General features: G+C 38.9%; 1 protein-coding gene, 1 non-coding gene and 1 pseudogene across 4 annotated transcripts in view; 1 reads left to right on the top strand and 2 right to left on the bottom strand.

Moving 5' to 3' along the window:
- Nucleotides 1-24205, top strand: part of SMAP1 (small ArfGAP 1) — a 132853-nt gene that overhangs the window by 107288 nt on the left and 1360 nt on the right. For 2 of the 3 annotated variants that reach the window (XM_056109663.1, XM_056109661.1), the window contains 4 exons: nucleotides 866-950; nucleotides 16989-17116; nucleotides 22006-22177; nucleotides 22980-23287. In XM_056109663.1, the coding sequence (XP_055965638.1) occupies nucleotides 866-950; nucleotides 16989-17116; nucleotides 22006-22177; nucleotides 22980-23287 (693 nt within the window). Of the gene's footprint in view, nucleotides 1-859; nucleotides 951-16988; nucleotides 17117-22005; nucleotides 22178-22979; nucleotides 23288-24205 lie in introns of all 3 variants that reach the window. The other variant, XM_056109662.1, reaches the window with a different exon arrangement.
- LOC130019452 (U6 spliceosomal RNA) lies at nucleotides 17601-17703 on the bottom strand. The gene has a single exon (XR_008791781.1). It is a non-coding gene; the product is annotated as a U6 spliceosomal RNA (small nuclear RNA).
- LOC130019579 (uncharacterized) lies at nucleotides 18691-18891 on the bottom strand (annotated as a pseudogene).

Here is a 24205-nt window from a genome sequence, read left to right as displayed (position 1 = left end):
CTATGAATAAGAAATCAGTTATAACTAAGTTATGAATTCTTAAGGTTGCTTAGAAAAATCTTCTCAAACTTGCATGATTTGAGAACAGACATGAATACTTTTATTTTCTTGCTATAACGAAAGTTGACTTTTGAGATCAGAATTCAGTAGGTATAGGCCTTTTTTGTTTTTTGTTAGTTTGTGGACCACACTTAAGAGTGCCCAGGGATCACTCCTGGGGACTGTATGGAATGTTGGAGATTGAACCCTGGTTGGCCTGCACTCAAGACAGTTGTCCTACCCCCTGTACTGTCACTCTATCCCCTTTTTTTTTTTTATCATGTTCTATACAACAGTTTTTGTAAATTAGGAAGATTGTATGTAGCAGTGACTTCAGTTCCTGGTAACTCGAAGAATGCTGTGTTTAAAATGTAGCTGGTACATGTAGACTCGAAAGGAAACAAAACAAATCAAATAACATTTCAGTAGGCTTTCTTCTGTGGCGTCTCCAGTCATCATCTGCATGAAGGACATAGCAGTGTTCTCATGAAACTTCAAACCCTGAGTAACTTACAGGGCACGTTATCATATCTAATAAATATTAGGAAATGTACTTCTTTAAAAAGTGTAATTTTATATAGAGAAATACTAGAACATTACATTAAGATTTAATATCTATTTATATTTTGGGTCTTGTACATAAGGTTTGTCATTACAATTCAGTGATTGTTTACTCATTTTATATTTATTAACAAATGCACTAAGCTTTATTACCCTGCTTCATTGTACTATCTTTGTAAAAAAGTTGCACAATTAGGCTTAAAGGATTGTTTTCTTTATTTAAGAAAAAGTAATAAATTTCATTATTTACTTTTCAAATCTGCAGAAGAAAGAAGATCAGCAGTTGGAGCCTAAAAAAAGTACCAGCCCCCAAAAAGCTGCAGAGCCAACTGTTGATCTTTTAGGACTTGGTAAGTAATAAAAGAGGCAAGTTACCAGTAGAGTCAGAAAACAGTTGAAACTTTTCCTTAAATATAATGAATTGTCAATATGCCAAAGGGGATACCTGTTAACTGAATTTGAAAGTAATGTGATTAGTTCGCTGAACTCACACAAAAAAGGAAATCTTTAATAGGGAAGCTCGTATCTGTCAGCACTGTCTTCACTGAAATTCAAGTAATGAGTTCCTTAGGGAAAGAAGAGATATCAAAGTAATCTTTAAAGGCTTGATAGGCGGACATGAAGAGTAGATCCTCTGTCTCTCTGTTCTTCGCTCTGCCCTTTCCCCACTCCTCCCTTCCTCCCTCTCTTTCTGTTCCCTCTCCATCCATCTCCCTCCCCCCCCTTCCTCCCTCCCTCGTGTAGTCTTTTCATCATTCTCCTCTCTCCTGGCCCAGTCTCTATCTTTCTCTTGTTTTGATTATTGGATGCAGCATGCATCAGTAGACTTAGGTCTAGTGATGAGGTTGATTTTTCCCTAATGACAAGAGGCAGTTTATTTTTAATATAATGTCATTTTCATTTAATACAGTACTCATTCTCAAAGCTGACAGGTAGCTGTTCTCTGTTTGCTAAGTAAAGAGGTTCCATTCACGGAGTACGTAGACTGTGCCTATCTACTTCTATTGCCAGCTGCTGCTGCTTTTTTTTTTTTTTTTTAAGTTTTCTTTCTTCTAAAATAGCTTGGTAGTTATTTTTGGTAATGTCTCGGCCCTCAAGCAGAAATTTTTATTATTCAGTGTTTGGGGAAGAAAACCATTATTATAAGGAAAGTATGAAAAATGGTTGAAGAGTAGAGTTAAACTCATTACTTTTCTAAGAGTGATCTTAGCTCTTATCAAGTGAATTGTTTTTTGTTTTAGAATTATAGTTGAATGTTTTATTCATTTCTTAGGAAGCTATTATGTCATGCAGATATACTCCCTAGAGGTAAAATTCTTCTCTGGTAGTGAAAATAAGTAGTATATTAGAAGGAGCCCCCTCAAAATCTCCAGTAATATTGAAAATAGGGCTTTATTTCAGAGTCTGAATACACTTACTCAGTTCTAGTCCTCATAGTATTCTGTTACCTTTGCTGTAAATGAGAGAAAGCACTTATTACCAAAGAAAATATCTCACAAGAAATATATCTTTTGGTCACTGCAGTATTTTATTTCCAGTCTATGTTTTTTAGTACTGACTTAGAAATGGAGGATATACACTAGGCTTCACTTCCATCTTAGAGATTCATTCATTGATTGAGGAAATATTTCTTGTGTACCTGTTGCATGTCTCCTAGGGTGATAGGCAGGAGCGAAACAGATAAAAATCGTGTATCTCCTAGCCAGGTGTGTGTCTCAGTAGTGGAGTACTTTCCCTGCATATGTGAGATTCTGGGTTCAGTCCCAGCACTGCAAAACAAAAATCCAAGAACAATGAAAAAAAAAAAAAGCAACCCGTATCTCTTAGCATTTTCATTCTTTTGGAAGGAAGGAATAAGAAAAACCTGTTGTGGATCATCTATGGTAATTACTATCGATAGAACAGAAATTAAAGGTTGTGATTCATTTCAGGGCTGGGTGTGGGAGCACACAGCAAGAAACTGTTGTCAGAAAGACCTGATATGAGCGGCATATCTGGGTCTGTGGGAAAAGAGTGTTTTAAGTAGAATATTTTAAGTATTATAGCAGGTGGAGGATGAAAGCAGGGAGACCAGTAAGGAAAATGTTTCATAGCACAGGTGAGGAAAACATAGCTGTGACTCAGTATGTGTTAGCATTGGAGGTGACGTGAATCAGGCTCTCTACTGATACATTCAGGAATAGAGCCACTGGGATTTGCTGGTGAATGGAGGTTTTTAGGATGTTCCCTTAAAGGGATAGATCTGCAGAACATGCTAATACACTATGGAAAATTGCTAGAACAGTGTCTTGAATAGCTAATAGGGGATTCCATCTAGAATGATGGGTCTTAGTTACTCAAATATGGCTGCAGTAATATTGTATGATAACATGTACTCCCCAAAAGTTCAGAAGCTTGCATTAGTAAACTCTTAAGCCTTTTTGTGTTCGCTAGAATATTTCTGCTCGAACATCATTTTGTATTTCTGCCTTCCAGCTTATTGCTGGGACAGATCACTGACTGTTTCACCATCACCAATTTTAGAAATTTCTGTAGTTTCCTTGTCTTGTACCTTTCATCTCAGTCAAAATCATGTAATTTTGTGGATGACAATACCATTATTCTGTACTGCTTTCTGTGGTGTTTTACTGTTGTTCGTGTCTTTGAGGACAACTCCATAATCTCAGTGGCTTTGATTATTCAGTTACGTTTCTTCACAGTTCTTTCTTTCACTAATAGATTTGTGGGTCTGCCAAGATAGCTCTCTTAAATAGTGACAAGCACAGTTCATTAAAAAGCAAGAAGAGGAGGGTGCTTGAAGAATGGGCTAACGATATATAGAGGTTTTTGCTGATAACAGTTTCTAGGATTAAGTGGGAGAATGCCGAAGGTGAAAGGGTTGGAGTGGGGATTGCGGTAGAAAGCAGGATGTCTCATTCTTTTGACTGCAGAGATAGGGGGTGTCTTACTCAGACCACACAACAATTCTTTACTACTTTGTTTCTCAGTCTCAAAATCAAAAACACATTTTTATACTTAAAAAACTCTTAAATAAGGTCTAAAACCAAAGAGTATCAGAGCTCCCAGTTCAGAGCGAACAGTGGTCCAAAGACAGGATTGTCTGCCTTGGGCAACACATTATTTTTCTGCTCCTTACCCTACTACAGTTCCCTAGTGGGGTGCTGGATTGCCCCAGCAAATTGGAACTTGGTAGGGAACAGGGAGCAGGGTCTGAGAACTGTGATTTATGATTGTGGAGACATGGTAGCATAGTTCCCCATATGAATAAATCAGAACTAGTATTGATATATGTTTGTATGGAAAAAGGAAAACTTTGAGTCTGTTCAATCACACAGACAGTCATGTTATCCAAGTTTTTAGTGTATATTCAAGGATCACTTTAAAAAAATTTTTTTTTTTTTATTGAATCACTGTGGGAAAAGTTACAAAGCTTTCAGGTTTAAGTCTCGGTCATGCGACACCTTTCCCTTCACCAGTACTTATTTTTCACCACCAAGAATCCCCAAATATACACCCTTCCCACCTCTCCCAATGCCTGTGAGACAGATGAATTCTACATAACTCTCTATCTACTTTGATTACATTCATTATTTCGACCAAAGATGCACCATTATTGTTTAGAGTTTATACCCAACAATTACAACTGCTGAAAAGGCATTGTGAAATAATTTGTTTTCTACAGCTGGCTATGAGAACCATATGATGTCGCGACCGTGTGATTTTGGATTTCTGATATTTTACTTATTAAGTCTGGAAGGGTCACTTTTTAGTCATCTGATTTCCCTCCAAATAGGACTGTCCTGAGTCTTGCTCTTTTTTTTCTAACCTAATGACTCCAGGTAATACTTTGTTCAGCTTTCCTTATTTTGTAGCCATATGGTCTCAGTTGCAACTCCTCAGCTGTCCCACTATAGTATGCAAATAGCCGTAAACAAATGAATGAGCATAGCTGGGTTCCAGTAAATTTTAAAAATAGTCAGTGAGTTATAGTTTGCTGACCTCTGGTTGTTTCTGGATGTATCTGCAAGTACGCTACATTACTAGATGCGAAGTCATCATGACACCTGTAGAAATTTTATTTGTTTGCCTTCCTTTTTTTAATACTTGGTTATAATCTATACTCTGGTCTTGAAAATAAGATCCTGGATCTGCCCTTAATTAAGCACCAGACTGAACAATTCCTGTATCTAGAACAGAATTATATTTCAGACTCAGGCACATCTTGATTTGACTACGTACCTTCTGTGTTAGACGAAAATTGAAATTAGCTTCTAGGGCAAGCGAAGGCAGTGCTCGTTATGTCTGGAAGTCTCTGTGGTTTCTAGGATTGCGCATTATGCAGTTGTACTTATGTCCACTGATTTTTAGTGCTTATGTGATAAAAGTTTAGCAGGCTGCTTAGCAGTTGGTTAGTATAATCCTCTGAGACTAATACTTTAGTTCAGTGCTGTTTGTTTTAGAAAACCCTGTTAAAGAACAAACTCTTCAGGGGTGAGCTTGTGCTTAAGCGGAAAGCTTAAAAAAAATTCTAAATTGCTGGTATTCTAAAAATGACCTTACTTGGGGCGTTTGCCTTGCACATGGCTGACCCAGGTTCAATTCCCAGCATCCCATATGGTCCCCTGAGCACCGCCAGGAATGATTGCTGAGTGTATGAACCAGGAGTAACTCCTGTGCATTGCCAGGTATGACCCAAGAAAGCAAAAAAAAAAAAAATTGACCTTACAGATTTCAGTTCAGTCTTTCACTAAAGGTAGAGGATCTCCTTTATGCACAGTGCCAAGCAGAACCCGGCCCCTTCCTCAGAGACTTTGGCTAGCAGAATTCTCGGGATCTAAGGGTTGTATTTGTTGGAGGACCTTGGAAAGGATCTGAGAGGCTAGCGTCTGTACTGTTCCAAGAGTCATCTTCCATAGAATCAACTGTCACCTGGGTAATGGAAATCCAGCGCAGGGGCGTATTCACTGTTTAAATCAAATGATCTTTTACTGTGCTTGCTCACTTTAATCTAGAGCCATTTCTGCCTAAACATCCTAAGAGGTTTCAAAAATTTTTTGCTAGAGGGTGCCTCCCTATCAATGCTTGTGGCCCATGTCATCCTGACTTGATGGGACATCCATGCATGCAATGCCTCCTGTTCACCTCTCTCCTCTCTGCTCCTTTTATGGGGGCACGGTGGTGGGGCGCTCCCAGGCATGTTCAGGGAGCTTTAGAACACTCGCAGCAATTCTGTCACCTTGGTTGGTACAGTGTTCAGGCCCAGCATTGTGATGCTTGGCTCAGAGGAGCTGGGGGACAACCGAAGCACACGTAGCAGGGCTGAGAGCCTCCGGCACTACCGCCAGCAGTGCCTGAGGATAAAACTCAGGGCTTCATGCGTGCAAGCCTTTCTGCTGGTTCCCTGGCCCCAGTTTCTTCTTAACTGAAATGTTCAAAGGAAAGCCTTGCGCAAATTTTAAACTTTTCTTGAGTTTATGTCTCAGGAAATAAAAGCTTTGCCTTATCACAGTGGCCAAGGGGAGTTGACAGTACTAGTTAAATGTAGGGTACAAGTGTATACACTACTTCTCTGGTAACATGTACACCAGGTTTATGTAATAAGATAATATTACTCTTTTTTCCTCTTAATTATTTTTTCCAAAATACTTGCAAACTAAATAGCAAACTAAAAGACTCCACAGAAAACAATCCACTTACCAAAGCAGAAAGTGTCTACAGAGAAATAAATTTCTAGTTTTCCAAGTGTATATACTTGTATATACAGCATGTTTGGAAATGAGCTGACTAGAAGAATGCCAAGCTTAGCAGTGCCTCGAAAAACCAGCATCGTCCTGTGAATTATGTATCGAGCAGATTAGAAGGATGTTTGTGTAGTTATTTGCACATCCCTTTATTTAAAATATGGCAAAAACTTGTCTTGCTTCTGCTCAGTGTGTTTAGTAATGTTACTGTCCTTTCAAAAAGAAGTTTAAAAATTGATTTTATTTCTGTATAATTACACCTATAGAAGAAAGAAGATGCAGAGAATTGTATATATTTTTGTAAGAGAACTAATTACCAAAAAAAAGAAAAGAAGAACTGATTACAAATACTTACAAGTGGGCCTGAGGGGTGGGTGTGGGAGGGAGAGAGAGACAGAGACAGAGAGACATACATTTGGGGGAACTGACACCAAAAATGGGCGGAGAAGGGGAAATGCACTGATACTCTAATTTCCAGGCAAGAAGGTGAAGCTTCTTGGTCATGCTGAAATAGTCTAAAGCTGTCTTAGTGGACAGGACAACAATTAAAGAGTATTTTAATACAGAGAAATTTCAAATAACATTCTTTTGTTCAGGCAAAGACTATAATGGTTTTTCGAGGAAGAAATAAAGAGCTTTTTTGAGTAGTATGGAAATCGATCAAGCTTTAAAATCATTAAGTGTATCTGCATCTCACGGAAGCAATTCTGTTTATACTTTAAATTCCTTTTCTTCTGATGACACCTCAGTAGTTACTGGTGCAGAATTAGACTTGGCAGTTTTCATTGTAGCAAGGGTGTACTCAATGGCTGAATGTTCATGCTCAGTCAGAAATGCTAATGAAAAACGTAACATCCATTTACTTAGCAAATTCTTATCTGTCTTAGATTAGTAATACATGAAATTTCTGGTTGCTCTTTGACTTTTTTTTATTATTATTTGGGCAAATAGCTTATGACCAGTTACTGCTTCTGACATTCAAGTAAAGGATGAATTCAATTAATATTTACTGAGCACCAGCAGAGTTCATGAAACTCTAGTAAATACCAGAAAATGCAGCTCTGTGTGTTTGTAGTGCAAGGTGGATGAGATTGCAGCCTGGAAACGAGAGGACATTGCTGAGGAAAGAAATTGGATTGTTGAGAATTCGTTACGAAATTGAGTTGGAAATCCGAATACTGATAAATTTCTAATTTAAAATTTGTTTTCTCGGTTTGTGTTAAAAGGTCTTGCTACGACGAGTAACCTTTTTCTTTAATAACTGCAAACTTATGTCATTGAAAGTTAATTTACTACAGAGGTCATCTCTGATTTTGTGTGTAGTTGATATTTGTGGTGCTGAGATTAGATGATAGCTGACACTGTGTGTGACAGGCCTTCTGGCTTTCCTGCTCCGTGCCCAGGTGTTGTTCCCAGTGGTGCTTAGGGGCTGCACCGGCTCTCTGCTGGGGCTTGTTTCCAGCGGTGCTTGCAGGGCCACAAGCTGCATGGTGTGCCAGGGATCAAAAAGGGCTTCCGCATGCAGAGCACACACTCCAGCCCCTTGGCCTCTTTTTTCATCCCAGAGGTCATCTTTGGCGTGAACAATAGTTTTAAAAAATGAGCAACTACCCAGATGACTATAGGTCCTAGTGTTGTTGTGAAATATAAAGCATGCTATCTTTTATAACCCATCTGTAGCATTCATAACTAGTGGGCAGCTTTGGAGCACCGGTCAGGTACTGTGGCTGCCATCTGGAGGAGTTTAGTGATAAAGGAGAGTACAAAGTGGCTCAGGCCTTAGAGGAGATACCGGAGAGCATGAACCGGTGTATTCGTATTTTCATGTGTGTGTGTTGCTCTGGCAGCAGTGACTGCACATATTTTTGAGTTACAGAGAGAATTCCAGGCCCATAGGTGAATTGGATAGAGGAAACCCCAGGGAAAGGATTCTCTCCGGAAGCAGTTCTCATATCCCAGTCAAACAATCCTGTGGACCTGTGGCTCTGAATCAGTACAGTTGAGAGGATCTCAACACCAGTAACTGCAGGGTCTTTCAGGCAAACGTGTCCCTGGACTCAAGAGGGAGGAGATGATTTTCAAAGAGGAAAATCATCAGAAGCTGAATGTGTTGAGAACGTAGGGCAAGGATTCAGGAGCAACTGATAAACAATATCCCTGGTACTATATCACTATTTTTAAAAGTGTCATTATCTCACTTGTTCTCCCAGCAAAATGAGAACAACCTGTTGTTGAATTATCATTGCTTTGCTGCCACCAAGAAATTCTCTTCTATAATCTTTTTTTTGTGTGGGGGGGCATATCTATGCATCGTTTTATGGAGTTATCAGTCAGTAACTATTAGAAATTAGAAAGGTAGCAATTTTGTTTCTTGATTTTTTGGGGGGGGGCGTTGGGAGGGACACACGGGGGTTAGGGAATAGTAGGAAGGATGGACAAGGGCTCTGGGCTATAAAAATGACCCTAGAATAAGACCTGTCAAACACAGTGGCATCTCTTGTCTAAGTGCATTCATTAAAAACTAAATGAAAATTATTAAGGCACAGAAAGGCTGCCAGTTGGTATACCCTGCAGGAAGGAGGAGTTCGTGGTTCTGAATGAGTAGATGTGGGTGACAAGGAGAGAAAGGCCAAGGTATCATTAATTGTCTCAGAAGGGAGCCTGGGATTTATATATTGTTTTATTTTTTGATTTTTGGGCCACACCTGGTGATACTCACTGTTTACTCCTGGCTCTGCACTCAGGAATTACTCCTGGCTGTGCTCAGGTAACCATATGGGATGCTGGGAATTGAACCCCAGATGGACATATTGAAGGCAAATGCCCTACCCAATTGTACTATCACTCTGGCCCCATAAACTGATATGATGATATAATGGAGACAGTCATTAAAAAAATGATTTTTTATTGATCAGACTATCTGGCGGTTGAACCTGAATAAGCTTGTGAGTCTCAAATGTTGTAACACTGTGCACTGTCCTCCTGTTCGTCGATTTGCTTGAGTGGGCACCAGTGGGACAGAGGAATCAAACCCGGGTTGGCTGCGTGCAAGGCAAATGCCCTACCTGCTGTGCTGTTTATTGCTCCAGACTTCAAATGTTATAAAACACAAATTTTTATGTTCTTATTTTCATTCAGTTTATGAATTATAATTCAAAATCACTTGGATTAGACCAAGGGAAAAACTCTAAATTTTATTTTAAGTCCTTTGCTGTGACTGGAGAGAGCGCACAGGGATTAAGGTACTTACTCGTCATGTGGCTGAGTCTGGTTCTCTACCTGGTACCACATCCAGTCCTCCGTGTACCTGCTGCATATAAGGTCTTAATCTCTGTACTATCTTTCTGTTCCTACATTTTTGATAGTGTTATCTGTTGAGTTCTGGTGTATCCGCCATTAATAGAACCAGCATTTTGCTTAACATGTTGTGCGTTTCTGGATCTAGATGATTTTGTAAATTTTCATATTTGAAATGTTCCCTTCCAAGAGTCTAAGTGTCATAATGTGAAGAAGACCAGTAGAGGCATGCTGGCCATATCTAATGTTCACGTTAGATGTAACACTGATTTTGATTTGAATATTTAGTTTGTGGGTGAAGGGAGCAGACCATAACCCTGTTCAGATGCCCCTGCTGCTGTTTCTGTGTGGGGGTGGGGGGCGGGGGGGGGGGAGGGGTGGTTTCCAGCTGTGCTTAGACAACCGGATGGTGCCAGGGATGCAACACTGATCTGAATGACTTTATTCTTTTTCCTTAACTTATACCATTTTAACCTTTTCTTGTAAATTCCTAGAATGTGCGCAGATTTAAAAGTCACCTGCCAATTCAGATTTGAGATAAAATGCTAGCCTGAAATCTTAAGGTAACTTTGAAAGAGGAAAGTCATTTGTAGTCAACTGTAGGCTTGTTGCCTTGCCGTGCCTTTAAGATTGAAATTCTTCATTTTACTGCATTGTCCTAATTTCTTTTGATTGCTCACTCATTGCCTTTTCAAGGGGTCCTTTGTGCTTCATTATCGTTCTTTATGACGTTGTCCCCAGTTAAATTTCTTCCATTTGCCTTAGGCTTTTCTTGTACTCTGGATCTGCTATTATTTTTATTGTCCACCGAGTACTGTTTCTGCATACTGATTAAGGGGTGCCGCTGCCTCGCCTGCTGCTGGCTGTTCTCCTGCCATGCCGTCACCCAGTGGGGAGCATAGCAGCGCACACACTGAGGAGCATGTTGGTGGTGAATCTTGATCAGTTGTTGCACAGACATTCGCTTCTCATAGACATCGATGCAAAGATTTCCTCCACCCGGAAGTTCCCATAAACTGTAACTCACCGATGTAACATTTTTAAAGAAATTTTGGTGATAATTCCATACTGATAGTATAAATATTTTGTTTATTTTGTGACCCATGAGATTCCTTCAGTCATCCAAACACACTGCTGTTAGTGGATCCTTGATCAAAAGGATGCATTGAATTCCCAGTCTTTACGGATCTTCTGTTTCTCTAGGATGCTTCTATCCCATGCTTGTTTCCCTCCATCGAGCTTGCTCACTGATAACTACATCGTATGTACTCATGACTGTAAGTTGAGCAGATGTGGGGCTTGATAAGAGGACAGAGAAGATGATGAGAAAGTGTGAGAGTAGTGCTGAATGATATTCAACTATTTCAATACAAAAATAATTGCAGACTATTTACATTTTGTTTCAGGTTTCAGAAGTTGTAATTTGGTAGAGTTGTAATTGCATGACTTGATGAAATATGGTCTGAAGAGAAGAAGTGCACTTATTAGTCATGGATTTAGTAGACTTAGTCTGGTGTACATTTTGATGCTTAACTAAGAAAAGTGACTTTGAGCAAGTCATCATCTTGCTCATTTTCATCATCTTAATTTTAAGACTTTTGAGATTTGGGCTCCCAGTGAAATTGAACCTTAACCCCTGTCCCCATGTAGCACCACCATCTTATTATCAATATTTCAGGCCAGAAATGGCATTTGGTACAATTTATACATTTACATTGGTACGTCATGACTATTTCAAATCCATACTTTATCTAGGAATCCACTCTTGTACGTCCTCTGGCTTTGGACTGATAGGTAGTGATCAGTATGGACACCATTATGGTGTGTAAATAGTATTGCTGATCCCTCAAATTTCCTGTGTTTTCTGTATCCCTTCCCTTTAGACTCCTAATCCCTGATCAGTTTGCAATTCCTTTTTATAGCTTCCAAGTTTTGTTTTTTTCTAGCCCTGCTAATATATAACATGTATTACAGTGGCCTTCTCAGTTTGACTCACTTTACTTAGCACCATGCATGTAAGGGTCTTCCTTTTCAAAACAATTAAGTCTTTTGTCTTTTCATCAGTTTCTGTTAACTAGAGATTATGGAAGATGATGCCCTTTCCATCCATCATGGAGATGGGATGGGTATTCGATCATTATATAACTGAAACCCAGGCACAAAAATTTGTAAGTCTACAACTGTACCTCATGATGTTTCACTAATAAAAATTTAAGGGGAAAAAAATGCGAAAGATGCTTTAAAAATATCCAGGAAATGTTAAGGGTAATGATATTAACAGTAGCTTATATTTGTTCTTTTTTTAAAAAAGTCAAAAGAATAATCTTCATAATGAATACAAATGTTCCTTAAAGAGCGTGTTTACCCAAGGGAGGAGAGAGGATAAAACTACCATAAAATCCTTGGCCTTGGATTATAAAACTTAAGTGTGGGGGGAGGAGGTCGAGAGACCATGACAGGTCAATGATATAGGGATAGTGGTGGAGGCCTAGGGCGCTTCAGTAGTGGTGAGGTACAGTACAGTTTTGCGTAATCAAAATTGTAAAAGTTAGCACTATTATAAACTTGTTACCTAAACTATAACTTTTTACTTTTAAAAAAAGAAATTCTTCAGCAAGTCAAATACAGTAAAACAAATTAGCTAAATTGAAATCCATTGGGAAAATCCATTGGGAATATGTATTTATTGATTTTCTATGGCTGAGAAGTTTTCATTTAGCATAGTATTTGTTTTTCAACAGTTCTGTAGATGCTTAGCTGTGTAGTAACAAGGACAATTACTGGGTTGAAATCTGTCACATTAGGAGATTCATATGGGGAGAAGACTGAGGTAGAGAGAAAAGACAGTGGGTGTTTTGTAGGTGTGAAAGCAGAAAAGAGTTACTTTTGTGATGAGATTGGATATTAGGGAGGGAACCTTGGTCAGACAAAGTTCCTCACCTTTTTTGGCACTAAGAGAAATCCTTCCAGTCACTGAAAAGTCTCAGCCTTGTCACAGAGAATTCTATCCAAACAGATGCATCCCTTTGACTTATATTGTAAATTGACTTTTGACAGCCCATTAACTGGTAAGTGGTTACAAAGGAGAGCTCAAAGCCTTGCCAGACTTTGCCATGGGCAAGATACTCTTGGTATTTTGGTATTTTCGACTCTCCGAGAGGGTCGAAAGAATAGAACTCCGGTAGGCCTGGTCGGCTGCATGCAAGGCAAACGCCCTCCCAGCTGTTACTATGCAGTGGGAGAAACAAAAAATTCTAATCTTCCAGGGAAGGGTGTGGTCTCTGTAGTCATTATATTAAGTACTGGGGATGTTCATGTTCTGTTTTGGTAAAGTTGAAAGTCTGGAAACTATCTAAATGCCCAGGAATTTATGACTGAATACATGATAGGTCTCACATAATAAATGCCATAGATTCTTACTTCATGTGTACAGAATTTGATCGAAAGATAACTTTTTTTCATATCGTATTTTTACATTTTGGTTGTATAGATTGTTTTTCAGGCTAGACTTATAAGCATGAAAATGTGTTTGGGTGGACTTTTTTTGTGTGTGTGAAATACACAAAACATAAATTTGACATTTAATCTTTTTTTTTTTTAAGTGTACCATTTAGTGGGACTATCACTACCACCTGTGGTGGGGAACCTTTGTTTTTGCATAGTTTTACAAAAATCTTACAGAAGACTCCCTTATTTTCTTTGAATTGAATATGATAATATGTTAAGCCTTCAGTGTAGCTTTATAACACAAAACATGTTTAACTTTTTTTGCCATCTAGATGGTGATAATTGCCTGTTTAAGTGCATTTATATATTTTTAGGCTTGGCACAAAACAAAGCACTATATTAAATATTGAATTACTTGTATTAGTTACATATGTGATCCTAAGGGTAAAATAAGATTTTAGAACCAAATGGTGTTATATATTATTTTACAGATCAGGTAATGTCCTGCTCAGATACTGAATAGGATTTAGATCTGAAAATAGAAATGTTGACATTCTCAGTGGGGTACAATTTAGATGGAAAATTCTGGAAGAGGTGCAGTTTCATGCAAGCAAACAGATCCTTTCCTTCTAGTCAGGGAAGAAACCTGCTGTCTCCCAAACCAGTACATCCTAAACTCAATAGTATTGTATAAACCAAATTGACCACTTTTGTGGAAAATAAGTGGTATTTTTGTGTGTGTGTTTAAGAATGTTTTTTACAATTTGTTTTGATTTGTGTTTCTATTATTTGAAAAAGCAGTGAAGTGCTTTGTTATTTTATGATGGTGGAGATTCAACTCAGAAAGAACCTCAACATGCAAGGCAGTCGCTATCCTGTGTTATGGCCCTGTTTTGAAAAGGCACGGCTCTTGACTGATAAACTAAAAATAGTTAAAACTGGTTAGCTGTTTCTTTTTCTTTTTCCTTTTGTGCCTTTTGGTATAAGTTTTTAACTAAGAACCATTATCTTCCACATATGAGTTTAAATTACCGTCATACGCCTCTATACATCCTTGTTCATTCATAATAATAGAATTAAACATTTCTGTTTGATGAGGTTTGATGTCCTTGTTTGTGACCAGAAGCACCACTGGCTTACATGTCATTGTTAACATTTCCCGCCCCCCCCCCCCCCCCCCATTTGTTTTTTGGTGGGAGGAGGAGCGCCTGCAGACACTACTCTGGAGCACAGATCTGCTCTTGATGAAACTTCACCAACTGGACTGGACAGTTCCAAACTGTGACCCACTGGGGCCATGGGCCACCGTGGCTGCCGCAGCAGTACTCAGCGCCTGCAGGACTATACTTGGTGGTGCTCCAAGAACCAGGTTGTGCCAGGGTTAGAACTTGAACCCGTGAACACTCAAGGTGTGAGTTCTAGTCCTGTCTGTTCTTGGGCAGGAGGGGCTGGTGAGCCTTCCCCGCAGTCCTCAGAGTCCTTAGAGCTCCTTCCAAGTGTATGTGGCCAGGCAGCGTGTACCTGACTTTCCGGTGCTGGGACCGAGTGCTGGGGATTCTCCGTGCCACACACAGGAGGCTGCAGAGACCATAGTTGAGCTTCTTTGCTGAACTATTATAGTTTCCACAAATAAGTGCCTTTCATCTGGAATACTTTCTCCTTTTATAACGTTTTATCTGACATATTTACCTACCTGTCAAGTAAATGTAACGTGGATTGAACTGTAAAACGTAAAGTAGTTCTTAAAGAAGCCTAACATCAAAATGAATGTGACCATTTGAAAAGGTTTAGAAATGGGGGGGAAAAAGCTATATCATGCTGGAATTACTTTTTTATAGCAGTCTTAGTTTAACTTTTTTTATCCATTGGGGGCTGGAGCGATAGTACAGCGGGGAGGGCGTTTGCATGACCAGCTCGGTTTCGATCCCCAGCATCCTGTATGGTCCCCCAAGCACTGCCAGGAATATTTCCTGAGTGCAAAGCCAGGAGGAACACCTGTGCATCACCGGGTGCGACCCAGAAAAAGGAAAAAATAAAAAGTTTAAAAAAATAAAATTTTTATATATTATAAGTTATTAATCTGTACATTTAAATTTCACCTCTAAATCATACTTGATAGAAATATAATACGCTAAAATGACAAATACATCTCATTCTATTATTTGCAGTTTTTTTAAAATCAACTTTTCTTGTTTAACGTGCACTTTTATAAATTCACTAATAAAAATTATGTGATTATTCATTGAAATTAGGGAAATAAAATATACTTGTTTATGCTGCTACCTCAAAAGAGAGAATAAATTTTTATTTTTTTATGGCTTGTGGTAGGAATAGCCAGCATGTGGCGGACTGTCTGTTAAGTCTGTCAGATATTTGAATAGTTACTCTGTGTAAGACGTCTCTGACTTTATTTTTATTTCGTGCGTAGCGGGGCCACACTCAGCAGTGCTCAGGGGCTTGTCCTGTCTTCGTGCTCAGAAGTGATCCCTGACTGCTTGAGGGCTTGAGGGCCAAATGCAGCACCAGGGATGGAGCTGGGGTCGGTTGCATGTGAGACAAGTTTAACTTAGTTACCATTTCTCTGTACCATTTCTCTGGTCTGTAAAGAGGTTTTAAAAGGTGGCTGACTCAGGATCCTGGTGGTGGCCATGCTGTAGCAAACTGCAAATATCAAACAGTAATGCCAGTACTGGTTAAAAAAAAAATAACAACAACAAAAAAGACAAATGTAGGGGTGTGTCCCAAACTATTCTGTCTGAAACAGTGGCAGAACTTAGCTGCTGTTTGAAATTATATGGATTGAATTTATCTAATTTCAGTTTTCAATGTCAGTGATTATCCAGCAGCAGCGTTAAGAGCTTTCTAGAAATCCAAATTCTTACGTTTACAACAACAACAACAACAAATCTCTGATTTGTCCTAAAGAAAAAGTATTTGAGCGAATGATAATAACAGCTTAGGGTGGTCATACCTCTGCACTGTTACTTCTTGTGCCACAGAAAATCGAACTGAGAGTTTCCATTTTCCAGAACACCTCACTCTTCCAAGTTCTCTCTATATACTCCAGCTTGAGCCACTTAAGCATTTGCAAACTCTTTACTAATATATATATATATATAATTGTAATTTTTTTAACGATAGGACAATTGGGAAGCTGATAATAGGATGTTAGAGGAACCTGTCAGTTCCTTTATCGTGCTGCCATCACTGAAGGTGGCCGTGTGTGCATAAAGAATGGGTTGTTTCAGAGTTTTATGACTATTTCCAATAAAATCAGTTCACACCGTATGTTTTTCTTTTTACTACCCAGTATTTTTTTCCTATTATAACTTTAAAAGTCAATATTTTCAGCATTTTAAGTCACCAAATTTTATTTCCAAGGGAGTTAAACATACTGATGAAACCCACAGTAACAAACATTTTTAGAAGAGGCATTTATAAGAACCTGGAATCAAATTTCAGCTTAGCTGGTGATCTCAAAAGATAGGCCCATCTTCAAAGATTATGGTAGTGGTTAATAGTTAATATATGCAATGTGCTTAGAACGGTACCTGCCACATAATAACATCCAGGTGCAAAAAAAATGTGAATATTACGATTCTGTTTATTAAAGAGCAGTTTGAACACACACCTAGAAATTAATGGGTAAAAATGGTTCGGTGCCAAGGAAAGGGTCAGGGTGGGAAGATGATGAGAGAGAAGGAGAATGTAGCAGGCTCAGTCCCTGACACCCCATACATCTCCCCAGGACCTGTCAGGACTGATCCCAGAGAACAGAGTGAAGAACAGAGTGAAGAATAAGCCCTGAGCACTGCCGGATGTGGTCCCCAAACCATAACACCCCCTGAAAAAGGTTTCTGAGATTCTATTTTTAAGATCAGAATCTTTTGGTTTATTTTTCAGATGGCCCTGCCGAAGCACCAGTTACCAATGGGAACACAACCGCCGTGCCCGCCCTGAATGATGATCTGGACATCTTTGGGCCGATGATTTCTAATCCCTTACCAGCAACTGTCATGCCCCCAGCTCAGGTATGTACTACAAGTATAGTTTCGTATGATTACTATTTGAATTTTGAAAGTTTGAAAATTACAATTTTGGGTTTTTGTTTTGGGGCCAAACCTGGGGATGCCAGGGATTGAGTCAGATGCATGAAAGGCAAAAGCTCTACCTACTGTCCTATTCATTCTCACCCGAAAAATTCAATTTTGAAAGACTGTTTTTGAGCAGTCACTAATCTTAAAGTCTCCTGTTCTTTGGGCCAGAGTTGGCAGACTAAACTTGCAGCTATTTTTTTCTAATATTTTTTATTTTAAAAATATGGAACACTCGGGACTGGAGTGATAGCACAGGGGTAGGGTGTTTGCCTTGCACGCGGCCCGACCTGGGTTCGATTCCCAGCATCCCATATGGTCCCCCAAGCACTGCCAGGAATAATTCCTGAGTGCATGAACCAGGAGTAACCCCTGTGCATCGCTGGGTGTGACCCAAAAAAAAGCAAAAAATATATATATTATATATATGGAACACTTCATAAATTTGCATGTCATCCTTGCGCAGGGGCCATGCTAATCTTCTCTGTATCATTCCAGTTTTAGTATATGTGCTCCTGAAGCAACCACCTGGGCAGCTTTTTTTGCAAAAAAGTTTTATTGTAATTTACCCTCGTCCATTTGTTTACATATTGTCCACGGTTCTTTTCATATCTACAAGCCAGTTGAGTAAGTTGCAGAAGCCACTATCTATGCCAGAAATCCTAAAATATCCATCATGCAAAGTTTTTTGACTCATGCTTTAGACCAGTTGCAGTGTTTAAAAGGAACATGTGGGGAAATGGAGGCAAATTTATTCTTGTTAAGATCGACAAAGTCAATTAAAGCTGCGGTGTATAAACATCGACTGGAAGAACGTGATTCTTAGGCCCCACTGAGCCATCCCCATGTTATTTTTCCATTTGGCTACAGGAAAAAACAAGCAATGGTAGCACATTTAGTACTCATTCTTAGGAAAGTAATACCTACCTTTTTCTTAATAATTAATAAAAAAGATACCATATTACTAGTGATCAGGAATTTTGAAGAATGAGAATGGTAAATATTTTTTAATAACTTAATTATCTTACATAGATTTTTTAACCTTTATTTCTTTTCTAATTGAAAATTGTTTAGTATGTAAATACGGTTTCAGATTTATTGATTTATGATTTGATGTAGTATAGAATACATAGCGTAATGATTTGTTGTAGTATAAAATACGTAGTGTAATGATTTGATGTCCATTGTGAATAGATTCCCAAATTAACATACCCTTTATCTCACTTTTTTACCTTACGTGTATATGTGTGAGAACTTTTTCTTCGTAAATTTCATTCCAACAGGGGCCAGAGAGATGGTGTACCAGGTAGGATGCTTGCCTTGCACATAGCCAACCTCGGTTTGATCCCTGGTACTGTGTATGGTCCCCTGTGCACAGAGCCAGGAGTAAGCCTTGAGCACTGCTGGGTATCATCCCAAAACTACAACAAAATTTCATTTCAACAGAATAGTATAATCTACTATAGTTTGCATGTCATACATAAGATCTTCAAAGCGAATTAATTCAGTTTACAACTGAATATTCTTTTACTCTCACTCTTCCAAGGGAAGAACGATCATCAGTGGTAAAAGGCAGTTGCAGAAGCAACACGTAGAACCAGCTTTACGTTCAGAAGAGGATGCTCTGGCTCCTCCTTGTGGTTTTGGGTACTCTACGCAACCAGAGAAACTTTATCACAAGCTGTATAAGTGATTTCTGAGAGTATAGTCTTAAAACCACATTTCCCCAGACCCTCCCAATAACCATGCTGATTGGTGTCTTCAGGCTTGGCTTTTTTTTTTTTTTTAAGATTCCACAGACAGATGATACCATCAGTAGCTGTCTTTAAGATGAAATATATAGACTCTCAGGTAATAGGGTTATTCTTAAACAGACAACTTTAAGATTTATTTTATCCTTATAAATTTTTGAGGTAAGACATTTTTTCCTCTAGAAAAACTGAATCTAATGTTAGGTAAGTTTTAATAATAGTCTCTTTCGTTAAGAAGACTATTACTTTATATTTTTATTATTAATAAGAAAAGTCAATGTGTAATTGCCACTAGGTTTGAGGAAATAGACTTCTTAGAAAACATAGTTTAATTGGATCCTTATAAAGTTGTCTAATTTTCGGAAAGAGATTATTATCTGTTTTCCTTCATCTATAAAAATAGGGACTGGGGCCAGAGCAATAGAAAAAGGGCATTTGCCCTGCATGAAGTTGATCCAGGCTTGATCCTTGGCACCACGATAGCCCCCCCCCCATCCCCAGGAGAAAGCCCTGAGCACAGCCAGGTGTGTCCCAAAAGCCAGGAAGGGGGCAGACTAAATATTCTGCTATATTTTCAATCTGTGAGGCTAATGGTGAATTTATGTTACCCTCGGTATGCATGTAATAAAAGTAGCTTAACACTAATATTGTAGTTTCAGAAAATATTGAAAGCCTGAGAATGACAGGCAATTCTTTTGTCGGCATTTTAGTGTGATGCTGTTTCATCTACGAGACTTCTTTGGGTTCCACTGAGAGTTGCTTTGCTGCAGACTGCTTAGAGAATTGAACTGCACTTCTGAAGCTTCATTGTACTTTATGTTTATTGTTCAGTATCAGAGCAACAAGGGAACAATGAAGAATTCCCTTCAAATTAAGTGTAACAGCACCATGATGAGTTATAATGGGGTGTAGTCCTGCCTTTATGAGAAACTGGTTTGGCCTTTATACTTTGGGCGTTCGGCATTAGTAACTGACAGAACCAGGTTAACTTTTTAAAAACATGTAATGCCATTTTTGAACATTGCTTTTGGAAAAAAAATTATGCCAGCTTTATTGATTCCTATAAAACATTTGGTGAACAGAACTATTATCTAATTACATGTCCAGATTAAAAATAATAAGTTATTTGAAAGTTGGGGGAAGACAGCTGTAAAGCATGTGTTTTCTGCATCTGCTGGTCCTGTAGAATTCTCTTGTGGTGGATTTTCTTAGGAGAAATGGATACCAGCAAGAACTACTCTGAACCCTAAATTCTCACTCTTGATGTTATTTTCTGAGTGTAGTATGAACTCTAGGAAAAGATTTTCACAATCATGTGAATATAAGATAGATTGATTTTTCTGCTTTACATGTAAAGGAGGAGATTAGAGGGTCTCCACTTACAGGAGTATTTGGTTTTGGGGGGGGGGTTTGGGTTTTTTTTTTGCTTTTTGGGTCACACCCAGTAATGCACAGTGGCTACTCCTGGCTTTGCACTCAGGAATTACTCCTGGAGGTGCTTGGGGGACCATATGGGATGCTGGGAATTGAACCCGGGTCAGCCGCGCGCAAGGCAAACACCCTACCCACTGTGCTATTGCTCCAGCCCCCTTACAGGAATATTTGTACAGTGGGTTTTGCAAGGACTAGTTTCAGAGTCCCCAGTGAAGACATAGTGAAACCAGGTGCTAAAGAGATAGTGCAGAGACTAAGGTACTTGCTTTGTAGATAACTGAACCCAGCTCAATCCCTGACACCTTCGTATGGTCTCTCACCAAGGGTAGAGAACCATAAATACCCACTGAGCACAGCTGGTTGTGGTGGTCCAGTACCTAGCCCCCATTAGAAAGAACCGTTTCTTTTCTGTTTCTGTATTGTGACCTGTCCCTTGGCTCAGCTGTAGATTACCACACAAAGAGCCTTCAATTGGGGGCGTAGTAAACATCCTGAAGCATAAAATGACAGCATAAGCTGTTTTTCTATCCTGGAGCTATCATGCTGGCAAATGAATGCTAAAAATAGGTAAGACATTTGCTATTATTCATGCTGTTTGGTTATAGACGATCCATTTTGAAGTAGACTTTCAGTGTTTTTAATGAAAGTATTACACATGTTGAGAGCATGTGAATATTAGGCAGTTCTAATGTAAGATCGAAGTGACAGCTTTCCCAGCCGTTGTGGTCATGATCTTCTATATAGGGTATGTCCCAAAACATAGAGCAAGTTCTTAAATTGGATAGAAATGAAACATGATGAGAGATCACTTGGTGATGTAGCTGCTGTGTTATCTAACAACAATAACAGTAAACACCGTGCTTTAACCCACCATTGTGCAAAATCACCTTTTGTGGTCATGAACCCACTATATGGTAGCACTGCACTGCCCTCCCATTATACATCGATTTGCTTGAGCGGGCACCAGTAACATCTCCATTGTGAGACTTGTTATTGTTTTTGGCATATCAAATATGTCATGGGTAGCTTGCCAGGCTTTGCCGTGCAGGCAGGATGCTCTCGGTAGCCTGCCAGGCTCTCCGAGAGGGGCGGAGGAATCAAACCTGGGTTGGCCACATGCAAGGCAAATGCCCTACCCTCTGTGCTGTTGCTCCAGCCCACTCTATATGGTAGGTCATTTATTTCCTGGATGTTACTATGGAGAGGTTCCATGATATGTAAAGTCACAGTGCAATTTTAAGAAAACTAAGACAAATGGTCATTGTTAGATTCTCTTGCAGTGTATAATAGTATAATTGTTCTTTACATGAGGATATCACTTCCTTGAGGCAATAGTTGCCTAGCAAGGGTGGTCTTCAGACCCAGGTCTTATCGAACCAATTGTGGTAAGAATGTGTCATGGATAAAAATCATCATCCAACAGGTAAATACCAATTTTTAATGAAAAGAACCTGATCCTACCTCATTACATGACATACTTCAGAACAGGTAAAGTCATACCATTAACTTAGATGTGGTATTCTATGGGAATGTGCCTCTTAATGTCACTGGTTTACCTTCAGCAATTTCTCGATCTTATAATTTTAAGGGATTGGTGTTCTAGCACTCAAAATGTGACAACTTGTTTGGTATTTGTACTAGGGGACATCCTCTGTACCAGCAGCTGCCACTCTGTCTACAGTCACTTCTGGGGATTTGGATCTGTTCACTGAACAAAATACAAAATCAGAAGAAGTGGCAAAGAAACAACTCTCCAAAGACTCCATCTTATCTCTGTATGGCACAGGAACTATCCAGCAGCAGAATACTCCTGGTAATTCATTTTGAAATGGGATGTTCAGTGAATTCAGTGGTATCTCCTTTGTGGTTACATATACTTTTTCTATTTAGTGGATAGTTGTGTTACATAACTTCAAAGCTGAAATAAAGGAAGCATTCGAGTTAAAAACATACTTGATTCACAGAACTTTATTCATTTAGAATTAACAAGCTCTTCACGTATCACTTAATATTTTACAAGTGGGTAGGATAAACCTTTGAAGAATTAAGTCTGACTTGTGTGAAGTCTGTAACTTTTTGTATAGTATGGTATTTTCTTTGCAAGTAATAAGCAGTTCTGAATTATCACATTGATTTTTTAAGGATTATAATTAAAATGAAATAGTACAATAAGATTACAACTTTAATTTTAATCTTTCAGACCATTTCCTTTAAAAGTGATCTGCATTTCACATATGAGCTAAAACTAATATGACATCCCAACTGATTCCATTAAAGTCAGATACAGAACACAAACGTGCATTTATTTGGTAGTGGGTGACAGGTGGTATGAATTAGAAACAGCACATAATCTCATATAGTTTGATTTTCACAAAGGATATTTTGTTTATATAGCATATTTATCCCCATTAAATTTTCTCGGGTTAGTAATCTTCCTCTGCATGTTGAACATAACCAGCTCTGCAGATGTGAGTTGAGGTCTGTCTGAGCAGTGAGACTAGAATTAATATTTTGCTGTTGTTCAGAAAGCTGGTAATCTTTTTCTGTGATTATAGAGGTGTGGCAGCTGTGTACAATGTCCTGTTCATTTCCTTTTCATGTTTATCATGATATAGGTGTGTTTATGGGAGCCACAAATATGCCGTTTACCTCACAAGCACCCACTGCATTTCAAGGCTTTCCGTCAATGGGAGTTCCTGTGGCTGCAGCTCCAGGCCTTATGGGAAACGTGATGGGACAGAATGCAAGCATGATGGTGGGCATGCCCATGCCCAATGGGTTGATGGGAAATGCACAAACTGGTGTGATGCCACTTCCTCAGAATGTTGTTGGCCCCCAAGGAGGAATGGTGGGACAGATGGGTGCCCCCCAGAGTCACTTTGGTCTGCCACAAGCTCAGCCGCCCCAGTGGAGCCTGTCACAGGTAGGGCGCAACGAGAATCATTTTTTAAATGGGTTGATTTCTGTTTACCACTAGCATCTTTGCATAATGCAAATTGGCTACAGATACTACAAAGTGTTGTTAGACAAATCAGCTGTTTGTTTTTTTTAATTTGATTACATAACTCTTAACATTCTTATTCGGGGCATCTTGGGACTCCCTAATGGCCTGTTGTTATGGTATACTTAATCGATCCTAAACCTGTCTTCCATAGGCTGCAGAGTAAGCAGGTAGGGCACTACCAGGTATGGCCCCCAACCAAAATAAAAACCTGTTTTTCCTTAATCATTTCATTAAAAATAATTTGTGAGAGATCTATATAGTTCAGTGGTTTTCAACTAACAATGTAAAAAGCTTGAAGGCCACTAATCTAAGTTGTTCTCCATGTCATGTTGGTATTGCACTTGGATTTTTAAAACACTATTTTTTCCTCACTTATCCTATGATAAGATAGGATAAGTGAGAATACTACCTCCTAGTTCATGAGTTCCTCTAAGAGGTGAGAATGACCATATTTGTCTCAGACATCCTATTTGTTCAGAGCCAAGAGATGGCATTTTTGTACTACTACTTTGAAGTCAGTTTCTGATTTAGCAGGCCCATCTGATTTTTCTCTGGCTCTAAGATAAAGGCCTTCGCTTCATATTTCTCTTCTGGTTAGCTGTGTTACCTTTAGAGTAGTAAAGGAATGATCTCTGGAGATTTATCTCTGTTTAAAAGACTCATTCTAGCAAGTCTCTGGGAATCTCAAAAAATATTCAAGTACCAAATGCCGGTAACTTCTTGCATAGCCAGTAAGAAGCTGAGGTTGCTCTTACTGCCAGAAATAATATTCAGGTACTTATATACATATATAATGAAAATAGTTTTAGATGTCCATAATTAGATAAGGAAAGAGGT

The sequence above is a fragment of the Sorex fumeus genome, unplaced genomic scaffold (genome assembly GCF_029834395.1).
Source record: "Sorex fumeus unplaced genomic scaffold, SorFum_2.1 ptg000008l, whole genome shotgun sequence".
Taxonomy (NCBI): Eukaryota; Metazoa; Chordata; class Mammalia; order Eulipotyphla; family Soricidae; genus Sorex; species Sorex fumeus.
Note: the sequence above shows the minus strand (reverse complement) of the source record. Positions and strands in the feature narration are given on the sequence as shown.